Source organism: Phalangium opilio, unplaced genomic scaffold, assembly GCF_054372755.1.
Source record: "Phalangium opilio isolate 3A_F unplaced genomic scaffold, DU_Popi_V2 ptg000031l_1, whole genome shotgun sequence".
Classification (NCBI taxonomy): Eukaryota; Metazoa; Arthropoda; class Arachnida; order Opiliones; family Phalangiidae; genus Phalangium; species Phalangium opilio.
In genome coordinates, this window is record NW_028324158.1 from 10,779,889 (window position 1) to 10,802,551 (window position 22,663).

The 22,663-nt window shown below is 38.9% G+C and overlaps 1 protein-coding gene across 2 annotated transcripts in view; it reads left to right on the top strand.

Moving 5' to 3' along the window:
- cv-c (RhoGTPase activating protein) overlaps positions 1–22,663 on the top strand; it is a 120,851-nt gene that overhangs the window by 34,117 nt on the left and 64,071 nt on the right. For both annotated transcript variants that reach the window (XM_089870146.1, XM_089870145.1), the window contains 4 exons: positions 10,568–10,699; positions 16,377–17,627; positions 17,869–18,005; positions 18,072–18,597. In XM_089870146.1, coding sequence (XP_089726272.1) covers positions 10,637–10,699; positions 16,377–17,627; positions 17,869–18,005; positions 18,072–18,597 — 1,977 coding nt within the window. In that variant the 5' untranslated portion in view covers positions 10,568–10,636. The remainder of the gene's footprint in view (positions 1–10,567; positions 10,700–16,376; positions 17,628–17,868; positions 18,006–18,071; positions 18,598–22,663) is intronic.

Sequence of the window (22,663 nt, forward strand, 5' to 3'; positions counted from 1 at the left end):
CTCAACATGTGAGGCGAATATGTGCAGGGGGTCAAAGTTGAATTTAATGGCACGCGGCGGAAAACCTTGATGCCTTTATCCCCGCGTCCTCGACCCTTGAACCCATCATACCCTCCTCGAGGAAAACTATATAAGATCGTGTTTTTATCCAAAGGCACGTTTCGAGCTACTATCATCCCATGAAAAAAGAACACATAAAACATTCATCTTTTGCTGAGGTTTTTTTAAATAACGAAACTGTAATAGCACAGATGATGAAATGTAAAAGAGAAAAAAAAAAATACTGTCGGTCTTTACCCTTAGCTGCAAAACCGTATGAAAACCTTATTTCTTAATCATTTTTAAAATTCAAAGACCTTTTTTATCTTAATTATCAATTTGGACTCTCTCTGTAAAGATATTTATTTAGTAAAGTTAGCTTTTGTATTTTGAACCGGATGTCTTGTATATTGCTCAGGGGTTTGAAGATACTTCAGAAATAGAGTAGTGGCGCTCCGTGTTAACTACCCATAGAGCTTAATGCAGTCAAAAGGCAGGGAGATGCCATTACTCTATTGTAGTAAACTTAACTTACTAATTTTATTTTCGACTATTTATCGTAAATTTCTTCAAAGCGAGTTTTGGACCTAGGTTTTTTTCTTAGGGAAAGTACTACAACCACGCCGCTCCGCACCGCGCATGGGGTCTTATCTAGTCTGATAGATTGTATACTTTAACTTTTGTCGTCGACCAACGTTTCAAGGTAGAATGGTTTAAGTTTATACGAATCCCAATCTCAAGGGCCCATTTTTCAACGCCAAACATTGATAAAGGTGTGGTCCACTTTGGGATTTTTTTTTACTTATTTATTTATCTCTCAAAATGATGGGAAAAGTTCAAGTTCTATCAATTTCTTCCTGTAATTCAAGTGGAAAATGTTATTGACATTCAATTGGTTTTCTGAATTGGTACGGAATAACTGTGATGCAAGTTGTGTTGTGTTAGAAACCAGTCCACTACCTCAAACTGAGCTATCCATGAAAATTCAGATAATAAGTGCAGTTAAATATTTCTAATAATTTAATCTTAATTTATTAAATATTTGTTGGATAATATCACTCTTTTCAAGCAAAAATCTTCAGTTTTGAGTCTATCAGATGGGATAACACAGAAAGCTTTCGTTTTCAGGGAGTAGCCAAGATTTTGAGATCATTTACACGGCCATCTTGGTGGGTTCAATGCAGAAGGAACTAGCTGAAACCCCATCAATATGGCTACCAGAACCGTGGTAATAGTTAGGAAGGTGTGACGTTTACTACTCAGCCAACTGAAATTTCTCTAAAATTTAAATACATCAAACCATCACCTCTCTTTATATTAATCAAAAATGTCTTGATTAGAATCAAGACCTAAAAAGTATCGATAAGACTGAGGTTATCACTTGTCTGAAGGATCAGATATTAATTTTTCTTTTTAATTGAAACTTAAATGCATGCTTAAGAAAAAACAACGTTCCATTACCGTTTTCCGTTGAAATAAATTATTTTACTGGTAATCAATTTCAAAAATTTACTTATCTCGGCTTTTCGACCACAATTCCATTCCCCGAAAACATTTTATCATTACATTAATTACTTTTGGGAGAGTACGTGTATGGTTTTGCGTTTTAAAAGGTTCCTAAAGACGTTACATCCCCATTCGTGACCGGCACGCTTCGCAGTGGAACATTGTAATTATTCTAAAACCAATGGCGCCAAATTCAATAGGGGACAGTAAGATTTTTACTCGCGGTTTTGCAAAATGATGTAATATCAAATGTACTTTAGTCAACCGTCGTATTGTTCTTTCTCATAGTTCAGGGCATGATCAGTGTTACTTCCCAATTTCTCTCTCTAGTTTCTAACAATGGTTAGAGACTATTTGTTATGGCACGGACAACGTGATATACATTTGTAAATTCTAAGTAGCACAAAAGGAAAAAATCCAATTTTTTTTATATTTTGGTTTGAATTAAATAAACTCATGATAGTTATAACGAACAGAAAGTCAAGGGAATGGCACCGGTAATGAGCAGCAGAAAGAGAGGAACGTTTGCTTCAAGTTAGCAGAGGGACATGGTAGTGAAAATGGTAATCTAGAATTTTGTTCGTTCAAACCTTAATATATCATGAAAAATTCAAGTGAGGAGGCGGAACTACCAAGAAAGATTGATTTTGGCAGATAACAGCGAAACAATTATGTTCTACACACACTGGGACTATGGGAGAGTTTCAAGGCCGAGGTCGCACATGATGAAATTTCAACTCCAGTTTACATCAATTCTCCCCGGTCGCACTAGTAGCAGGTTAAGCTATAGTTTGCTCAGGTCTTGTTAGTCTCGAAAGGGTTATATAGTGCTTGAAACTTTTAAAAGGTTCTTGTCATGGCTAAACAGACCGCTATTACAGTTTTTTTATTGTTTTATAGGTTATTTTGACACGTTATCTCCCAAAAGTAATTAATGTAATGATAAAATGTTTTCGGGGAATGGAATTGTGGTCGAAAAGCCGAGATAAGTAAATTTTTGAAATTGATTACCAGTAAAATAATTTATTTCAACGGAAAACGGTAATGGAACGTTGTTTTTTCTTAAGCATGCATTTAAGTTTCAATTAAAAAGAAAAATTAATATCTGATCCTTCAGACAAGTGATAACCTCAGTCTTATCGATACTTTTTAGGTCTTGATTCTAATCAAGACATTTTTGATTAATATCTGTTCCTTCAGTCTTCATTTTAATTAAGAATGTTAAGAAATTGTTTTACATTTAGCTCAATCAGACATTTATTTATAATGATACTTAAAAAAAACGTAAATCAATAAAAGTTTGTATTCTTATTGTAATTAACATAATACAATTTTTTACCCCAGAAATAGGACCAAATTGACATTTGTACAAAATTTTTTAAAATGCTGATTTATGTCCGTTTAACATTTAGCTCAAAATTGTCATAAGGCCAATATGAAATTCGGATATCCTTAAAACTTCACAAAGACCATCCAAGATTGTCAATTTCAAACTTTTATGTAGTAAAAACTAACGACTGTTTGATATTAAGCTTAAAACCTTAAACAAAATATAGTCAGGGGTACCCTAAAAGTTCACAAAGATGATCCAAGATTGTTAATACGCCTAAAAAGTGCCATCTACAAAATATGAAGCCGGGGAAAAGAGAGCGTGATCGAGTGGGCTATGCTAGTGGTTAGAAGTCGCGGGGGTTGGGACAGGGATAAGCGAGTTGAGATGGATTGAAAATGATGATGGGCGACCTGCGGCACCGTATCTCTCCCAATGTACCTCGCGCACGCCCCTACCCTTCGGTAGGCGATTGCTAAGTGCTGCCACGTAGCGCCATTTTATTTGTATGAGAACTAGCTTCTATTTTGTAGATAGAGGGAGTGCCCTTTTACAATTTCGTCAAGTACGACCCTACCTAACCGCTGAGGATGCTGGGAGGACTATGGTGCCGTAGGTGGGTTTACACAGGAAACGCTATAGGTATGAGGGTTTCCACTCCATTCCTCTCTCCTTCAAGGTTGGGACTCCAGGCATAGCCGACTCCATCACGCACTCGACAACGCAAAGCAACTCGCGCCAGCGTGGGAAATAGGGCGGTGACACAGGGCAAATGACCAGTTTAAAAATTGCCTGGTCCAGTTCAAAAATTAAATCGGAGGGGGGTCAGTGGTCCACGAGACTACTAAGAAAGTTCAAGGGTAACCAGACTTAACACATTAAAATTCCAATATTTTAATTATCCACTTCTTTGGTTTAGCAGACGACGTGCTCTGGTCAATGATCACGGACCAGTTTACTTATTCCAAGTCAGGAAAGTCGCTGGCCTAATGTCCAGTTTAAAAAATCCTTATTTGGTCACGGACCAGAAAACTCACGTAAACGCGACGCGAATGACGACAACTACGTATTTTCCGACTGAGGAGAGGCGAAACAGCCCGGCCTCCTTTTACGTCCCCCCCCCTTGTATTTTGAAAGTGGGACTGGGACTATGGCGCGCGAATACTTAGGCATCTTATACCTTCTCCCTAGTAAACTAGATATCGCTTCTTGGTAAAACTTTATATAACTAAAATTAAAGTTTATAAGATATGTTCCATAACATTAAGGTTCATACAACTTTTCGAAAACAAATTTCCCTGAGATTTCCAGGCTTTTCTCGTATATGGAGTATCCTAAGGGGCAAATAGGACTATTACATAATCAAAGGATATCCCCGTATCTCTAATATAACCAGAGTTACGGGGATATCCCCGTATCTCTAATATAACCAGAGTTACGAGCTTCCAAAATTTAGTGTAATGTTAATCCTATGGAGGAGGCAAGCTTCCAAAATTTAGTGTAATGTTAATCCTATGGAGGAGGCAAGCTTCCAAAATTTAGTGTAATGTTAATCCTATGGAGGAGGCAAAGTACCTACAAGCACCCGGGGCAAGTACCTACCAGCACTCACAAGCACTTACAAGCACCCGGAGCAAGTACCTACAAGCACCCGGAGCAAGTACCTACAAGCACCCGGACCAAGTACCTACAAGCACCCGGGGCAATTACCTACAAGCACCCGGAGCAAGTACCTACAAGCACCCGGAGCAAGTACCTACAAGCACCCGGGGCAATTACCTACAAGCACCCACAAGTACCTACAAGCACCCGGGGCAAGTACCTACAAGCACCCACAAGTACCCATAAGCATCCACAAGTACCCACAAATACCTACAAGCACCTACCATCACCCACAAATACCCACAAGCAGCCACAAGTACCCACAAGCACCCACAAGCAGCCACAAGTACCCACAAGCAGCCACAAGCAGCCACAAGTACCCACAAGCACCCACAAGTACCTACAAGTACCCACAAGCACCCACAAGTACCCACAAGCACCCACAAGTACCCACAAGCACCCACAAGTACCCACAAGCACCCACAAGTACCCACAAGCACCTACAAGTACCCACAAGCACCCACAAGTACCCACAAGCACCTACAAGCACCCACAAGTACCTACAAGCACCCACAAGTACCCACAAGTACCTACAAGCACCTACAAGCACCCACAAGTACCTACAAGCACCTACAAGCACCCACAAGTACCTACAAGCACCTACAAGCAAGCACAAGTACCCACAAGCACCCACAAGTACCTACAAACACCCACAAGCACCCACAAGTACCTACAAGCACCCACAAGTACCCATAAGCATCCACAAGTACCCACAAATACCTACAAGCACCTACCATCACCCACAAATACCCATAAGCACCCACAAGTACCCACAAGTACCTACAAGCACCCACAAGTACCTACAAGCACCCACAAGTACCCATAAGCATCCACAAGTACCCACAAATACCTACAAGCACCTACCATCACCCACAAATACCCACAAGCAGCCACAAGTACCCACAAGCACCCACAAGTACCCACAAGCACCCACAAGCAGCCACAAGTACCCACAAGCAGCCACAAGTACCCACAAGCACCCACAAGTACCTACAAGTACCCACAAGCACCCACAAGTACCCACAAGCACCCACAAGTACCCACAAGCACCCACAAGTACCCACAAGCACCTACAAGTACCCACAAGCACCCACAAGTACCCACAAGCACCTACAAGCACCCACAAGTACCTACAAGCACCCACAAGTACCCACAAGTACCTACAAGCACCTACAAGCACCCACAAGTACCTACAAGCACCTACAAGCACCCACAAGTACCTACAAGCACCTACAAGCAAGCACAAGTACCCACAAGCACCCACAAGTACCTACAAACACCCACAAGCACCCACAAGTACCTACAAGCACCCACAAGTACCCATAAGCATCCACAAGTACCCACAAATACCTACAAGCACCTACCATCACCCACAAATACCCATAAGCACCCACAAGTACCCACAAGTACCTACAAGCACCCACAAGTACCTACAAGCACCCACAAGTACCCATAAGCATCCACAAGTACCCACAAGTACCCATAAGCATCCACAAGTACCCACAAATACCTACAAGCACCTACAAGCACCCACAAATACCCATAAGCACCCACAAGTACCTACAAGCACCCACAAGTACCCACAAGCACCCACAAGTACCTACAAGCACCCACAAGTACCTACAAGCACCTACAAGCAAGCACAAGTACCCACAAGTACCTACAAGCACCTACAAGCACTCACAAATACCCATAAGCACCCACAAGTACCTACAAGCACCCACAAGCACCCACAAGTATCTACAAGCACTCACAAGTACCTACAAGCACCCACAAGTACCTACAAGCACCCACAAGTACCTACAAGCACCCACAAGTACCCACAAGTACCTACAAGTACCTACAAGCACCCACAAGTACCCACAAGTACCTACAAGTACCTACAAGTACCCACAAGTACCTACAAGTACCTACAAGCACCCACAAGTACCTACAAGCTCCCACAAGTACCTACAAGCACCCACTAGTACATACAAGCACCCACAAGTACCTACAAGCACCCACAAGTACCTACAAGCACCCACAAGTACCCACAAGCACCCACGAGTACCCACAAGCACCCACGAGTACCCACAAGCACCCACGAGTACCCACAAGCACCCACGAGTACCTACAAGCACCCACGAGTACCTACAAGCACCCACGAGTACCTACAAGCACCCACGAGTACCTACAGGCACCCACGAGTACCTACAGGCACCCACAAGTACCTACAAGTACCCACAAGTACCTACAAGTACCCACAAGTACCTACAAGTACCCACAAGTACCTACAAGTACCCACAAGTACCTACAAGTACCTACAAGCACCCACAAGTACCTACAAGTACCCACAAGTACCAAAGACAGTTGGTTACATAATTTATTGGTGTGGAGGACCTTTTCCAACTTAACTTGTTAGCTCACTCAAAGCAAGGTCCCCTTGTTTTTCAACCACCACGAAATATGGACCAAATAGCTTTAAAAATGCTAACATCATAAACTGACTCTTTACACTGCTTAAATATCGCAGATTGGAATGGTTTTGAAAATTTAAATTTAAACATACTTAGACTTAATTATAGTCAATGAAAATTGCTTAGCGGAATGTTAGGTGTTGTACCTTCCATTTAAAACCGTTTTCAAGTCTAACAAACGTATAGTTTTTCTAAAATCGGATTAACCGGAATGTTTTTTTCCAAAAATTTCCCATGTTATTTCTATGGGAAAAATTCCTGTTTTTCAACAAAAGGTGTGATGAATTTTATGGAAATGAAAACCACCCTTAGCAACTTTATTTTTTATAAAATTAACTAATTAATGGATCTCTTTGAAATTTTAACCACATATTGTGGGCCAGAATTGTAGTTCTGTGGAATTTTTTCAAAACAGTTAATGCAATACAAAAAAAACTACATCCAAACAAAAAACCCTCCTTATACATTAAGAGCAGTATGAAGTCTTATCTAAGAGAGCTACCGCTCTCTCAGAATTATTTAGCCAAAACCCAAAATCTCTTTACCTTCGCCACAATCTATCGAACCGATCTCCTTGAAAATTTACGTGTTTTATTTTTTTTTTCTACAACAGTTACTCGTTTTGGAGTAACAATGAAGCAACTTGGCCCTTAGGGTGGCCACCATGGATGGCAATAATCCGTATCTAACTGGCGCTATTCAGGTGTAGAACTTCAGAAGACCGCCAAAAACCTTTTTCCTTATTTTTTTTTTTTTCAAGCACCTTTGCCCTGAACACACGATAATAATGACCTATTCACGATACAGATTTATATATTATGAAAGGGGAGTTTGAAAATTTATGGTTCAAGAACAATTTTTTTTCCAACCTCTCCTTACCTAACCGTTTCGTTACGTTCATTGTGTTGTATTTTCTTAAAAAAAAAGCGATTGAGTTGTAAATTTTATTTCGGCCAGGTAAAGAAAAGCCGCAAAGAAAATCTTTGCTAATACGTGAATTCCCACATATACTTTATCTTCTTTCAACCAAGTTTTTTTTCCAAAAGTTACATAAAAAATTAAGACTTCAAACTGATTTTATGCAAAATCGTTTACCCCGCGTTGGTGGTATTGATCTCAAACTTAAGATGCTCAGAAGAAAAAAGATAAACCTCCTTTTATTGCCAAAACACATTTTTCAAGTTGAAAATTTGTAAATCCCACTTTTTCCTTACAGTTCACTGCGTTATAGAAGTTCATTATTTGAAGTATATAGCGTTTAATTTTAACTATACCTTGTAAATTATGTTTTTCAAACGTCCGGGGGGGACAATTACCAGTTCAGATTCAAAGTTAATTGGAATCAAAGGTGGGAAAGGTGCAATTCAACATTTTATTGTCTTGGTCCTTCCTTACTAAACTTTAGTGGCATGGATAGAACCATGAGTTTTCTTGATGTCTCCGCCAAGTTAGTCCCTTGTGTTCATATGTATATGTACGTAATGGAAGAAGGTGGAAAACTAGTGGGTGGTGTATGTCATACGATCCTGAGCTGGCCATGGTTGTTGCTTTGCAGCAACGGCCATGGTTTCGACTTATTTTTCATTTTATTCTTTCGTATTTGACTTTTTTACATCCCATGCAGCCTCAGATTCGAAACAGAATTCCAAGATGAAGTCTGATGATAAGGGATTTTATATTTTTTCTTCTTGTGGACCGAAAAGCCCCCGCAGACTGTTGGATCAGTATAATAGACAGTTTAAGTAATCTCTAGAAATCTAACGTCAAACGGACTAGGCCTAAGTGCTCCAATGAAATTTGTTTTGTCCAAGTCCCAAGTTGAATCTCGCAATTAAACTCGCGAGGCTTAAGCTGTCTATTTCTTTCGTGGCACTGTCTTTTCTCGCTCGAGATAGCAACGATCAACGGGTAGTCGGGAAAATGTACGCTGTACGGAAGAGTGTCAGGAACAGGCGTTTTCCACGCCCACTTTTGACGTCTGCTAGATTCTACGCTTCTCTTAGCTATAGGGTGTAAGGTTCGCACCAATTCGATCATGGGAAACTTTAACGTTTGTTGTTGTTGTGTGACTGTAAAGAATTTAAAGTTATACCCATAATACCCTTCGAAATAAAGGTTGCGTTCACATTTTACTAAAACTCGTGTAATAGCATCGAATGACTAAGTTTATTTACTCTATCTAATAAACCTTTCTGTTAATTGATAATTATGTCCCAATATTTAGGCTTAAAACTGTTCTGTTGATTGAATAACTATGGTTCTAAATTTAGGCCTAAGATGTGTTTGTGTCTATTAGGTTTCGCTTAAATTCTTCTGGTCCAAATGGCCTGTAAAGTCCGCGAGGAGTTTGCCTTCCCTAATTGGTTTCCCATTTTCTCCCTTAAAAGCCTTAACGTATCATAAAAATAGACTTTGTTTACTCCATGAATGGATGTATCCATTTAGCTTTTTAGGTACATTATACGCGCGCGCCATTATGCTTTGTATACAGCTGGCGAATGTATCCATTCGAGGGGCGCCTACTTGCATTCCGGAGTCATAACAATTTGGGTACATCACTATTAAGGATACACCCGGCACATATAGTCTCACATCTTGTTTCAACAATAGAATATAGAAACTTTGAAACATTGTGTTAACCGTTAACCTCACATCCTTGTTACCAAAATTTCGAGATATTAAAGGGATGATGTTTGAGTTAGGCTTGGTCCTCGACTTGTTGCAGGGCCTTGTTTGAGCTACACTTATTCCTCAAATTGTTGCAGCGTATTTTTTGAACCCGAATTGTTAATCAATTTGTTGCAAGGCCTTGTTTTAGCCCGCATACTTGATAAACCTAATTCAATTTCTGAAAAATTAAACCTAAAAATGATTTTGAAGAAATTATGTTCTCCTTCCCTTTAAGCATTGAATGGGCACCAAAGAAAAAATAAAACCTACGAAAGAGAGAACCAAACCCATAAAACCATTATCTATTATCTAAAAAAATATTTCGGTGCTTAATCGTTCTATTATTATACATATATTATCATCATCATCCCCGAACGCTAGGTAATTGATTTTAAAATACCGGATAATGTTGGTAGAAGGGGGCTGTCTCTGAAAGGAGGTACTCACGGCCTAATTTGAAGCCCACTATCTCGACCCCGCGCACGTTGAATATAACTTTTATCTATATCTATAAACGCCTAATCAAAATTAATTACCCTCTAATTAATTTTAAAGTAAAAGATGAAATATTGAGCCCAAAAACGTTATGGATAGATAGATCTGCCCATGCGTATAGTGGGTTCCTTATAACATATCCCGTATGGGAGTGGTGGTATCTTCCATGCCCATCTTTTCGAATCAATCAAGTTTCTACTTCTATGTACTTCAAGTTCTATTTCATTCAACTCTGGTCAATTCAAAAGTGTTTTCCTTATTTAGGATTTGCTTTTTGGGTCCCGAAAGAACCATTTTTCACAAAATTCAAAGCGATTTCTCGTACGCGTTTGGGGGTGTGAACGAAACGATTTTTTATATTTATTGTGTGAACCCAATTTAACTTAAAAATATATTTTGTGTCTTGCAGATAGCTGTTGGTGGGAGTGTCATCTCCGCCCGAAATGCCGTACGGACGCGTGACTTAAGGGAAACTTCAATGGCCGACACCTACCAGGGTGACCCTTACAGGGAGGTGGAAATGTATCTGGAACAGGCGCAGGTCAGTTACTAAATTTTACCTTGAAATTGTACCACGTACAAACCGGAGAATACCTTCAAAAATACCTATTTCGTGGTATCATCTTATCCCGAAACGAATGTTAAACGTTTTTAAGTGTTGTATATCGGATTTGGTTTGGGTAGGGAGCGTTTCTTACCAACAGTTTCCTTATAAAGAGTAATTATATGGGCGGATACTTGAAGGTCAAAAGGTCAATTTGACCCACGGGAGGTCTTTCAATGAAATTAGTTTACTGTAGACAAATGTTTGTATACTTTCCTAGATTGGGATCTTACACTTCAATGGGAAATTTAGTTGCGCTGCACGTTTTCTAAAAGATAGCAAAAGGATTTTGTTTTGAAGGCAGATTTTGTTGGTCAAAAGCTAAAACACCAAAACCACGATAGAAATTAAATCTTTATTGTAAATAGATTTACGCTTAACTTGAAAAATGCATTAGCAGACGTTTTTAACGAACAACAAAAGAGGATCCGGCCTTGGTTCTTTCCGTAGAGAGAGAAAATAAAAGGAGAGATAACGAAGTTATCAGTTGACCTCCGTGACCTTTTCTTTCCTCGTGCTGTGTATCGAATTATTTCTGTTACGGTTTGGGTGGGATCCCATCTCTCCCCAGTCTTTGAGCGCCCTTTACTTCTGGTTCTTAAGTTCTGGTTCAGAGTAAAAGCCGAACTCCATGGTAATTAGCATTGGTCCGAGACTATCAGTTTCGCTTATACCATCGTCTTTTTAGAACTCTGTCTTTATCTTGGGGAAAAACAGGAAGAAAATCGCTGGGGTTTTTTAAGCGATTGTCTGTTGCATCTCGATAATTAAAGGGGCAAAAATTTATAATTTGCTGCGTCTCGCCCTTTCCCTTGATCACGATCATGTGATACATGTACCCTAATTAACCCAGAAACCAGTTCAAAACAGCCAAGGGTTTTTACCTTAATCCTGTTTAATCTTACGTGTGGTAGAACGGAAATTAAAGTTTTGGTTCAACGTAGACAGCGTGCGATTATTAGAAAAGTTCGCCACAATTTTTGACCTCTTTCCCGATTATCCTAAAACATTTTCATCAGATATTTTCCTAGGTATGGTTATGTAATCACGCCTAACTTTGCGATGGTGTTTTTATTGTGTATTTGGAGACAGTTTAAATAATTTTATCCATCAGACTTCCGAATTTCAGTCATTTGCATTCGGGTTTAGATAGGGTCATTTGCCGGTCAGTTTTGAGTTGTTCATTATATTAAAACCCGAATTTTTGAGCTGTCCATGTTTACAAACGGGATTATAATTTTGTCACTCATCTCAAATGTCGCCATGTTGTTCAGAGTGTCACCTAAGACCCCAGCTGCGCGTGTATTCCTTGGTATCTTTCAATTTTTCCGAAGGTCAACGTTAAGGTTAACATGACTATGGTATTCGAGCAAAACCAACAAGTAAATCTATTCGCAGACATAACGTGTTTGTTGTTTTATATCTCGGGAGCGTTGCATGGAAACGTCTTTCGACGAGGAAGAAGTAGAAGGGGGGACCCTTGACTTCTAGACATCACCATACCACATATCTCCCTCGAGTCCATGGCTTTGTGCACCTTCTGGTATGCTTGCCGAGTAATGAGTTTAGCTTTTTGTCCATCCACGACGCGAAACGAGCGTGCACGGATGGATATAGGCACTGCTTAGGCTTAGCTTAGCCAAGGCTTAAACCTTCAATCTCCCCAACATAGCTCGAAATTGTTACGGTCTGTTTTTTGTTAAGATTCCGCCCGTTCTTTACCCTAAAACAGAAACGTCGGGGTTTGGATCACGAAGGAAGGTTTATAGTTCGCTGAACCTTACTCCCTCCGCAGGACACCCATCTCTCACCCACAAGGACCAAGGAACGTTGTAGATGAGGTTGTTAAGTAGAACTTATGAAGCTAAATCGTGCACTCCATTACGTCTTTTTCATTTTAATAACAAAACAGAATTTTAACTGGACACACACCAAGTAAAGATTGTAATTAATCTATCCCCTTTTTAATTAAGTTCTCGAACCATCCCATCTACAAGCCCCTGCCCTGCACCAGATGATCTCTGACTAAGTTCATCCCATATGTAATTTACAACGTATGAAAAGTTTGTTAGTTGCTATAAAGTTGCTGTGTTTAGATGTAGTTTTATTTATACGAATAACGTTCTTGGAGTGAGATGAACTATAGGGTAATGGCAGTAGCTTGCGTATAACTATATTAAGATAAATGCTGGTCTAATATTGGGTTTCATCATGGTATTGTGCGGTGTCTTTTTACACCTATAGCACATCCAATATCATCCCCAGAGTATTTTTTTAAGCCACTATACGTCGCGAGGCCTGTTTCCAATTTAAACCTAATTCCATTCTGAATATGCACTGAGTTAAAAGCTAAACTTCCCGTTATTTCTGTAGCTTTTTGAAATCTTTCCAAAATAGGCCTAACTGTTTTCATTTTTCCCCGCCTTGAATACTATTTATTGGCGGGATTATCTTAATTAGGCTTAAGGGAGTATGTCAGACCCTCATATCCGGAAACTGCGGATTTAGGCGTGTTTTCCCTGTTTCTCTTGGGAATTATTTAATCGTGTTTTGGCTTCTTTTTTCAAGAATAAGTTATTTTAGGAGTCGTAACTTAGACTTAAAATCTGAGGGAGCTTTGATTTTTATGACTTTTTAAAAGGAAAATTTGTTTAAAATAAATTTTAACTCTTTTCCCGTGTTGTGTCTTGTGGGGATAATAAACGAAAGTCTGTTAATTAAAGTAAAACATTCAGTTAAGCCTTTTACGTCGTAATTTAGAGTCATACCGGCACCTTTTGAACTAATTCATTTCGAAATTACATCCCTATAACCATAAGTTCATAAGATATGTTCTTTCCATAAGTTTGTCACTGGTTACAAACTGGAGCTTGTCATGAAGTGAGCGAGGTCATAGAATCGAGGTAAAGCGACGCCTGGTGAGGTGCTGTCAAATTTGGGCTTAGTACAGACTAAATAGGAAGCTAGATGGACTGCAAAATTAATTAACCGAGTGTGGGACTTCAATTCTTGCTTCCATCGTTCTCGAACTAGCTCGAGCTGTAAGTCTCTAGCATTACGAAGTGTAGGAAATGTCATACTTATGGAACATATCTTATGCTGTAGCCCATATAACCTGTATTTTTTAAGTCAGAATTGAGTAGCCTGCAGTACTTGGTAATATAGGTGCGCGGTAGACCACACATTAAGAGCGTCTAATAGGCGCGTAATTAATTCTATAAAAGAAAATTGATATTCTACTATACCACGTGATTTGACACGGTGTATTATATAGGCTATATTGTAATCCTTGGTGAAAATCTATTACCAGAAGTATATTCACCAGAAGTAATCGCTCAGTTTTGATCCATTGCCGTCTTTGCATGCTGACACTCATGATCCAAAAAATCGAGCAACAGGCCAACAGCGCAGGCGTCAAAAGTGGTATGGTTAGCAAAGTTTTACCCCCCCCCCCTCGCGTGTCTTTCCCTCTTTGTTACGTAGAAGGGTCAATATCAGGGAAAGTGACGTGGTGAAAGAGCCTTTATTGGCGTCTCTTTGACCCAAAGGTCGTGACCTTATACTAAAGTACCACCTACGTTGATGATAAGTAGAGAAGTATTCGTTGTTTACTTCAAATAATGAGCTTAATTAAGTCATTTCAACCCGAAATTGCGTCATATAATGGCGGCCCATGCGCAAAGGACCGGTTTGTTTCGTTCTTTTTAATAATCCAAGTATACATAATAATAATTCAGGGCTTCAAAAATAAAATGAAAATGTTTTAATTTTATTTCTGATCCCCGCTGTGGCAGCGAGTGAGTGAGCGAGAGCGGGACTAAGTTACAAGGCGTCTCTTTAATTACGCTTTTATTAAATAAGACCTCAATTATATTCTCACTTTTTTAAAGCAACTGGTTTGTTTTAAGGCTTGACTTTGGGTAGAAGGGGAAGGAAAGTAGCGTTTTTTGAAGGGAAAATTTTTAAGGAAGGGAAAGGGGGAGGGGAACTGTATCAAGAAATTCTGGACGTTGTCGTCATTCATATGACGTATTAGCTTCTAAAAGAAAGTTGGTTTATTTTATACTCGGTAGTCTGGCAGGATATGCCGTGCGACTTACGATTTAATCTTGAAGAAAATTCAGTTGAATATTCATTTAAATTTATTTCAAAGTTACTGTGACACGGGATTATGTCTGGTCTCTCGAGAAATATTTGAAAGAAATTTAGGCTAAATTCGCGTGTTGTTTTGCTGTGTTTAATAATTTGTGTGTCTCGTGCGCGGTAATGTTTGTGATTACTGAGGTTTAATTTGTGAAGGGTAAGAAAAATTGTTTATTTTCTTTAATTGTTTTAAATTAAATATTTTATAATTAAATTTGAAATTCAACTCCGTCCTTGTGAGTGTGATGGCATCTGTTCATGCAAGTGTCTTTTTATTTGTACTTAATGCAGACGTTTGCTTTCTTTTGTGGGTGAAATAAGTTAAGGAGTAGATGAACCTAGCTATAGTTTTGGGTCTCCCTATCTTTGATAGTTTTATAACTTAATTTCCTTTTTAATGCATTGGCAATTTGAAAGTACGGTTCCCGGTGCGTAATGCAACCTAACCTAACTTGCCCCTAAAAATATCTCAACCTAAGCCTAATCCTAACGTAGGTGTGATAGGTTAGAATAGACATTTAAACCTAATGGCTGCAATGTTTCAATGGAAAAAGCCTTAACAAAATAAGTATGGAGTCCACGAAAATTTTATTTGTAAGAAATTTTGCAATGTACTCATTCAATATGTCTTTATACTTTCTCTTCTTAATTTACCCTCGTTTTTAAGCCTTTGCAGCGAAACCTTGTGTAACATCTTGATAGTTATTTATGGTGTATGATGGATTCACCCGCTGTTAGCTTGTACCTATTGGGTAACCTTACCTTAATCAGGACATTGATTTTGAACGATAACTTCAACCTATCCCGGTATTAAATGTATAGTTAGTTATATACTATACTAAACTTGCTTAGCAGGATATGTGACATAACTCTTAAATTATTGGGGACAAGGATCGCGAGAGAAAATAAATTTTCCGGGGTTTCGTAATTAGCGCAATTTTTATTTTTTTATTTTTTCAATAGCGACCGTAACGAATTAGATTTTTAACTACTATATATGAATTCCTCAAAAGATATATATTACTATGCCTATATATCATCCATGAAATAATTTCTCAAGTCCAAATGAGATCCAAGGAATGAACAATTATTATTTCTTCTAACCCTAACATCAAGTTCTACACGTGTTTTATTTTTGCCTTGGATCCTGTTGGATTTTTGTGTTCATGTGAATTATGTTTCAATTCATCTTTGACTATATCTTGGCAGCTCCTTGCCCTTGATTGTATTAGAATCAATTGTAATATAACATGGAGTGCTGAGTTTTACTTTATAGAAAGTTGGAAAGAATTAAAGGAAAGGGGTCTCAATTTCATTACTCAACGTTAAATATAATCGTCAAAAATATTTGGTTTTGTCGTTTCTCAAACAAAACCGGTTGTTTAAGAAGAAAAGTTTATTCTAAAGTCTTTCGTAAAACTTGAAGTATCTATATGTCATGTTTATTTCTTGTTTTATTTTTTTCTTGTAGGAAGAAATCGGGCGAGCTTTCGCCGATTTGGCCCGCTACGAGTTCCGTTTCGACTCCTCAACCAATAGTTCGACTTTCAGCAGTCCCGCGTTGGGAAGTGGCGTTGGTTCGAGTCACTGTTCCCCCGTCGCGACCATCAAAGTCAACGTTGGCGACAACGGAATGATAGATAAGAGTAAATTGTGTCGAGGAGGAAATAACTTGTCCCCAACGTCTTCGTCGTCGCTGATGGAAGATCTCTCGACGCCTCCTACCGGAGATCTGGAACAACTGAGCGCATGGGCGGACACTTTCGTGCAAGAGGTCAACCTAGAGTGGGAGTCAACGGGACCTTGGGATACGAATGTAGATGAAGAAAGCGAAAACTTTTATCTTCATAAATTTCGAAGTCTACCCACTACCAAGAAAAACCACCAAAGAAATGTAATCTCTACCAGTTTCCGGTCTGGCGTGTCAACGACCAAAAGAAACGGACGTCGACATTGCGATAACACTACTCGCCGGAAATTGTGGTCTTGGCCACCTGGACTAGAAGTGGATTTGGATACGGGTAAAATCACCATTTACCCCTTAAGGGTTAAAGACGCCGAAGTTCAAACCGGGTTGGGACTATCCGAGTTAACTGGAAAGTTGCACGACGTCGTCAACGGTAGTGACGCTCGCGCCAGTTTTCAAGTTACGGAATCCGCGACGTTGATACCGAACCCTGGTAGTGATGAAACGAACCGCGAACTTTCTTCGTCTCCATCTCTACAGAGGAAGGAGGAAGATGGTGAAGAAGTTGAGAAGGAGCGCGAAAAACCCGCGCGTCGGTTCGAATCTTCTTCCAACTGGATATTTAAGAACATGTTGAGTCGGGAGGCAGACGCGGCGTCATCTATTGATCGGTGTTCCAGTTCCTCGGACTCCGATTGCGATAGTTTGGTGGTGGCGTCTGGCGTAGAAGAGACGAATCGCGAAAACCCCGAACTTTCCGAATCTTTGGATATTGACGAGGTTGATGGAGCTTCAGACGTTTCTTCCGATAATGAAGATGAGAACGATCAATTAATGGGAAGCGGCAACTCTTTCGCGACATCTACTAACGGAGCGGTCAGCTTTACCGTCTCGTGGTTGGCCGTTGAGGACGATTCGGACCATTTAGAAAACAAAGAGTTGCCAAAATTGACCAGTAAAAATTTATTGGACGCTAATTATGGTGGCACGGAAGGAACACCCCAAAAATCACCGTCTTCAACCCTATCATCCGTGGTTAGTTTTCTTCGATTCAAAGACTTCCTGGGGCACTGGAATAGTTTAGGCATAATTAAGTTCAAAGGTCATGACATTCGTGTAGAGTCGCACCGTTAATCCTACTTGGGCTAGTTGATCAAAATGGTCTGGAAGCTTTAAGATTCTCTTTTAGAACTAGGCCTACTGTATCGCTCCAGTTCATCGACCTAAGCCTAAACTGACCTATAATTTTAAAACGTTTATGAAACAATTTTCGCAGAGTCGGCATGAGTTGGAAACATTCCTTCAAAAAGTCGCTTCCTCTGTTTACCAACCTCCACCCGAAGGTGCTGCTGGGTTGAGCGATTCCCCTCAACAAGACGCGGTGACCCAAACATCCCCCAATCTGTCAAGAAGGTATTTCCCGCCAAATTCGTGTAGTCTAAATTCACACGTGACCTTAACCCTTAATTTCATTTTCAGCTCCAGTTTCACGTGGGTAACAGACTGCGATTGTAGTGACCTTTCACCTCGTCCTCAAACGGGTCCATCACGCGATAGTTTACCATCGTTTTCGGACTGTCCAACCTCGGACTCTCGCGATACGTCATCGACCGCGTCATCGTCATCTTTCACGGAGAAAGACTTGAAATCGTCAACATCGAGTAGTTCGCGGACTGGTTCACCTCGGTATCGAAAACCGACACCAAAAATTCAACCCTGGTTTGATAGCAGTTTATCTTTGTCGGACGCGAGTGATTTGAACTCTGACCCCGGGGGACAACACTTTGATTTCGAACAGAGTAACGGTCATCACCCCAGGGGTCAACATGATTCGGGCGGAAGTGACCCTAGTTCTTCAAGTTCCCGGAAGTTCGGTGGAAAGTGGTTACGTTTGGCAGATGCTCAAGCGTTGTCGCCCGAATTCAAATCGTCATCGGCGCCTCTAGTCATGGGAAAAAGTGACACTTCGCCGACGAATAAAGCCGGACCCAACTTTGACCTAAAGGTAAATTGAATTTGGCTATTCAACATAAGTTCTCGGTTCTTATTTGGGTTCTTAAACTTCTTATTATAAAATTACTTTCATTTCAAATCGGGCCTTTTTAATGAAAATCTTTTCAAAACACACCCCTGCCTTTTTATAACTAGTTAAACAAGTAAAAAACTATTTTTCTATTCAAATAGATGAAATCTTAATCAAATGTAAATGAAAAAATTAAGGCCGAAACCGCCCAAAAGCGAAAAATTGGGCGTAATTTTTTTTGGTGGGGGGCCCTCAATCATATTGTATGGTGTTAGTGATAAGAATTTTTTTTTTCTTCTCTTTTCCCAATTTTGAAAAGCAAGCAAACTGAACCAAAACGCGCTTTCAATTCAACCGACATCTAACACCCCCACGTTTAAAGAGCCAGTTTTAGTTATGCATTTTTTTTAACACGCTATACCTAGCTCCCTTACCTATAACTTTCCCCTACGATTTTTTTTACCAAATTCCAAAACCCACCTCCTCTAGCTAGTTGCCTTAACTTTTAATATATAACCATTTAAAAGTAGAATAACCTAAAGATATCGTAATACTTCGTTGTCCTAGGCTTCATTTTCCTAGGCTTCATTTGACTAAGCATAAGTAATAGAAGTGGGGTACAGAGGCAGCGTTGGTATGGGTTGTACCGCTCCATCCTTCTCTCCTTCCAAAGATAGAGTTATATTGGTTTAAACACCAAGGTGTAACACGCTATTCAAGTTGCCCCTCCCATTTCTCATAAGAACAAACCTTACAGTGGATAGTGTCACACTTATAGTTAAAATGTTATTTACGGGGTTAGGAATGAATATGAATTTCAATGTGATATTTCATTTCATCAACTTTGGTTTCATATATTTCGATGATATTACGCGGGAAATAGTACTCGTACATTGGGTAGCAGCGTGGCCCGTGGCGCGAAACCCGTCTCATTGGTGGTAGTTGTTCCGGGGGGGGGGGGGTAACTAAGAACCACTTTTAGTTTCGAGTGTACACTTACGGTTTTCATTCAAGATTTCGCCAGGTATCGGTGCTGCTTGCGCCTGCGGTGTTTTTTTACCGATAAAAGTAATTTTACCGTGAAATATTTCACTTCAAAGTGAAAGTATAGCTGCCAGGCCCTTTTTTCTAATGGATTTTCCACGTTTTATTTTTTAATCTAAATTCAGGCTTTTTTAAAATTAAATTTTTTTCGAAAAAAAAAATAGAAATGTTTAAAATTGCATTGCGAATTTGTGATTTGTTTTAAAAAAAATGTGGAGTTTGTGTCCAGCTGATCCGAGGTATACCTCGTGTTTGCAACTGCCCAGATGGGTCAAACCGGATAAGGTACGCTTAATTATTATTTAATCGCTAATTATCTCGTTTTTTAAATATTTTATTTCGTGATTGAATTTAATATCTTTTTTAACTAATTAATGGGGATTTACTGATATTGGCTGGCGGTAATTAGTCTTAATTATATATAATTAACCATTATTATCGGATGTAATTAGCACTCATTAGGTAGACACGTTAAAATTATGCCCACTTTGTCTTTTACCTTAGGCCCTTATCGTTTACAATGAAACTTTAAAACCAGTTTTGTTCGAATTCCGGTTGAATTTCTTAATTTGATCACCTTTATTCGCAAAGTTTGGGATAGAAATTTAATAAATTATGAATTTGCTCCAAATATTTTAGCTTTAATTCGAGAAAATTTTATAGCCCGCAGCCTCTTCTAACGTCTATACAAGATCTAAAGAGTTTTACCAAAGAATTTATATCCCTTTGAAGAAATATTGATTTTATTTTTTCGTTTTCTTAATATGCCTTTAACAAGTTGGAGAATTTTAACTCTGGTTCCTTAAAGGGATGTACAATCCGTTATGTATGGGCGGGGCCTATATCAAACTTATCTTCCATCAAATATAGCTCTACTGAGCATGCGTGAAGTTCGTAGCATTATCAGTGCATTGGGAATGGACATCTACCGTAGAAACAGACGTTCAAGCAGACGACAGCCTAATCACTACTCCAGGAAATAGTAACACTACTACTAAAAAATATAGTTCTTGAGTCTTATAGACACGCCCATACATAACGGATTGTACATCCCTTTAAGAGATACAGGGAAGTCCTTTGAGTATATTATAGCCCTATTTCTCACCTTTCCAAGGAAACTGAACATTTTGAGTTACAATAAACAGGGCCCGAGTAATTAAGAGAAATATTCACAAACGTCCTCTCCATAGGATTAACATGTGTTTAATTACACATCACCCTTTAACTCTGGTTCTATAAGAGCTGCAAGGACGTCCTTTCAGTATGTTATAGCCCTATTTCTCACCTTTGCAACGATACCTAATACGTACGGTTTACAACAATCAGGGCCCGAGTAATCAACAAAATTAGCAAAATGTAGCTTTATTTTAAATTAATTAAAACAGTGTTGACTTTCTCGAACTAAACTCTACTATACCTTTGATATTAGGTCAGAAAAGGGCGATTCTAATACTTCTCTTAACACGTTTTGTAAGGTTCGTAAAAATCGTAATACGAAAACTTTTCTTCAATGAAATATTACAATGATTAGTTTGAAAACCCATAATCAAGAGTGTTTTATACCACGACCCGAATACCGACGACAAAGGTCTACTACGTTTTTATGAATGGAAAAATACAACGTAGATTAATTTTTATAAAGGATAATTTAGAAACCCTATATTTACCGGTCATTTATTTGATTGCTAGGTAAGGTAGTTTCTCTTTTCATTTTGTTTAGTCACATATTATACCTAGGCATATATGATTTAAATTCGACGGCGCCTTGAAACCGTGGTACGCGGATTTCACAGTCAGTGTTGTTTTGTTTATTACTGCGATGGTATTTATTTTATTTTACCGCCACAGGGGGCTTCACGTGATTGGTATGTCTGCACGTGCGTTTACTGTTCATTATTATAATTGCTAATTGCAGTTTTTATTATAATTATGAGAGGTACCTAATATTCTTTATAGTCTATTGGCTTGACATGGAGGGAAATTATTTTTCACGACACTTTTGTGAATATATATCTGTTTCTAATTAAGGTATTTAAATTGTGAAGTAATTGGTAATAAAGGAAAGTATCAATAATTTACCGTATCCAATAATTATTTTTTAAGATGCTCCCGTTCAATTATATTTAATTTTGTAGACCTAAATGTATGTCTATTTTAGGAGAATACCGTATATTTAAATTTCGAAATAATATCCAAAAATTATTATTAATTATGATACTAAACTTTGCAAATAAATAATTTTCAGATCTAATTGAGAAGTAAGTTCCCCCGAAATCGACTTAATTTTGTAGGCCAAAATGTCTATTTTCTGAAAACGTATGCAAATTGTAAAATAATACCGTAAAACTTACTGAAAAGGAATGTTAGGTAAACCGGTTAGTTCATTAACCAACAATTCAAAATTCGTTAGTCTAATCGTAAACATGTAATAAATTTTATATTACGTGGTACTCCGTTACCGGGAGCCCAAAAGTGGGTGTCCCCTCTAGCTCGGGGGCATTTAAATTTCCGTGAGACCCCCACGTTCAAAATGGAATTATGATAATAATAACCCATAAAGTTAGGAATATTGAATCCCACCGGAGTCCAGAGGGGTGTGTCCTGTAACGGTGGAAATTCTTATTATCAAAATTATCTCAAAATTTGTCAAAATTATCTCAAAATTTATAAAACGAATTTACCTTTCCAATTCTAATTTTAAAATCTTAAAAAGTAACCAAATACACAAATACTTATTCAAACAAACTGAGGGTATTGTCCGGTCTTGGGACTCTCGAATGCGGGCATTCAGAGATACCTTGACCAATCAGCCCCTTTGTATTTACCCAAGATGGGAGCGTTCCAACTACTGCAGAGGTTGTTTGCCCCATCCCGTCCATTCGTTCCGCTAAGGTCAACTTTTGGAACTTGTAAGAGTGACCCCTTTGCCTATTCACTCCTAACCTCTCCCCACATGTAAATAGAGTTTCCTCCTTATAAAAATAACTAGAAAGAAAACAAGGTT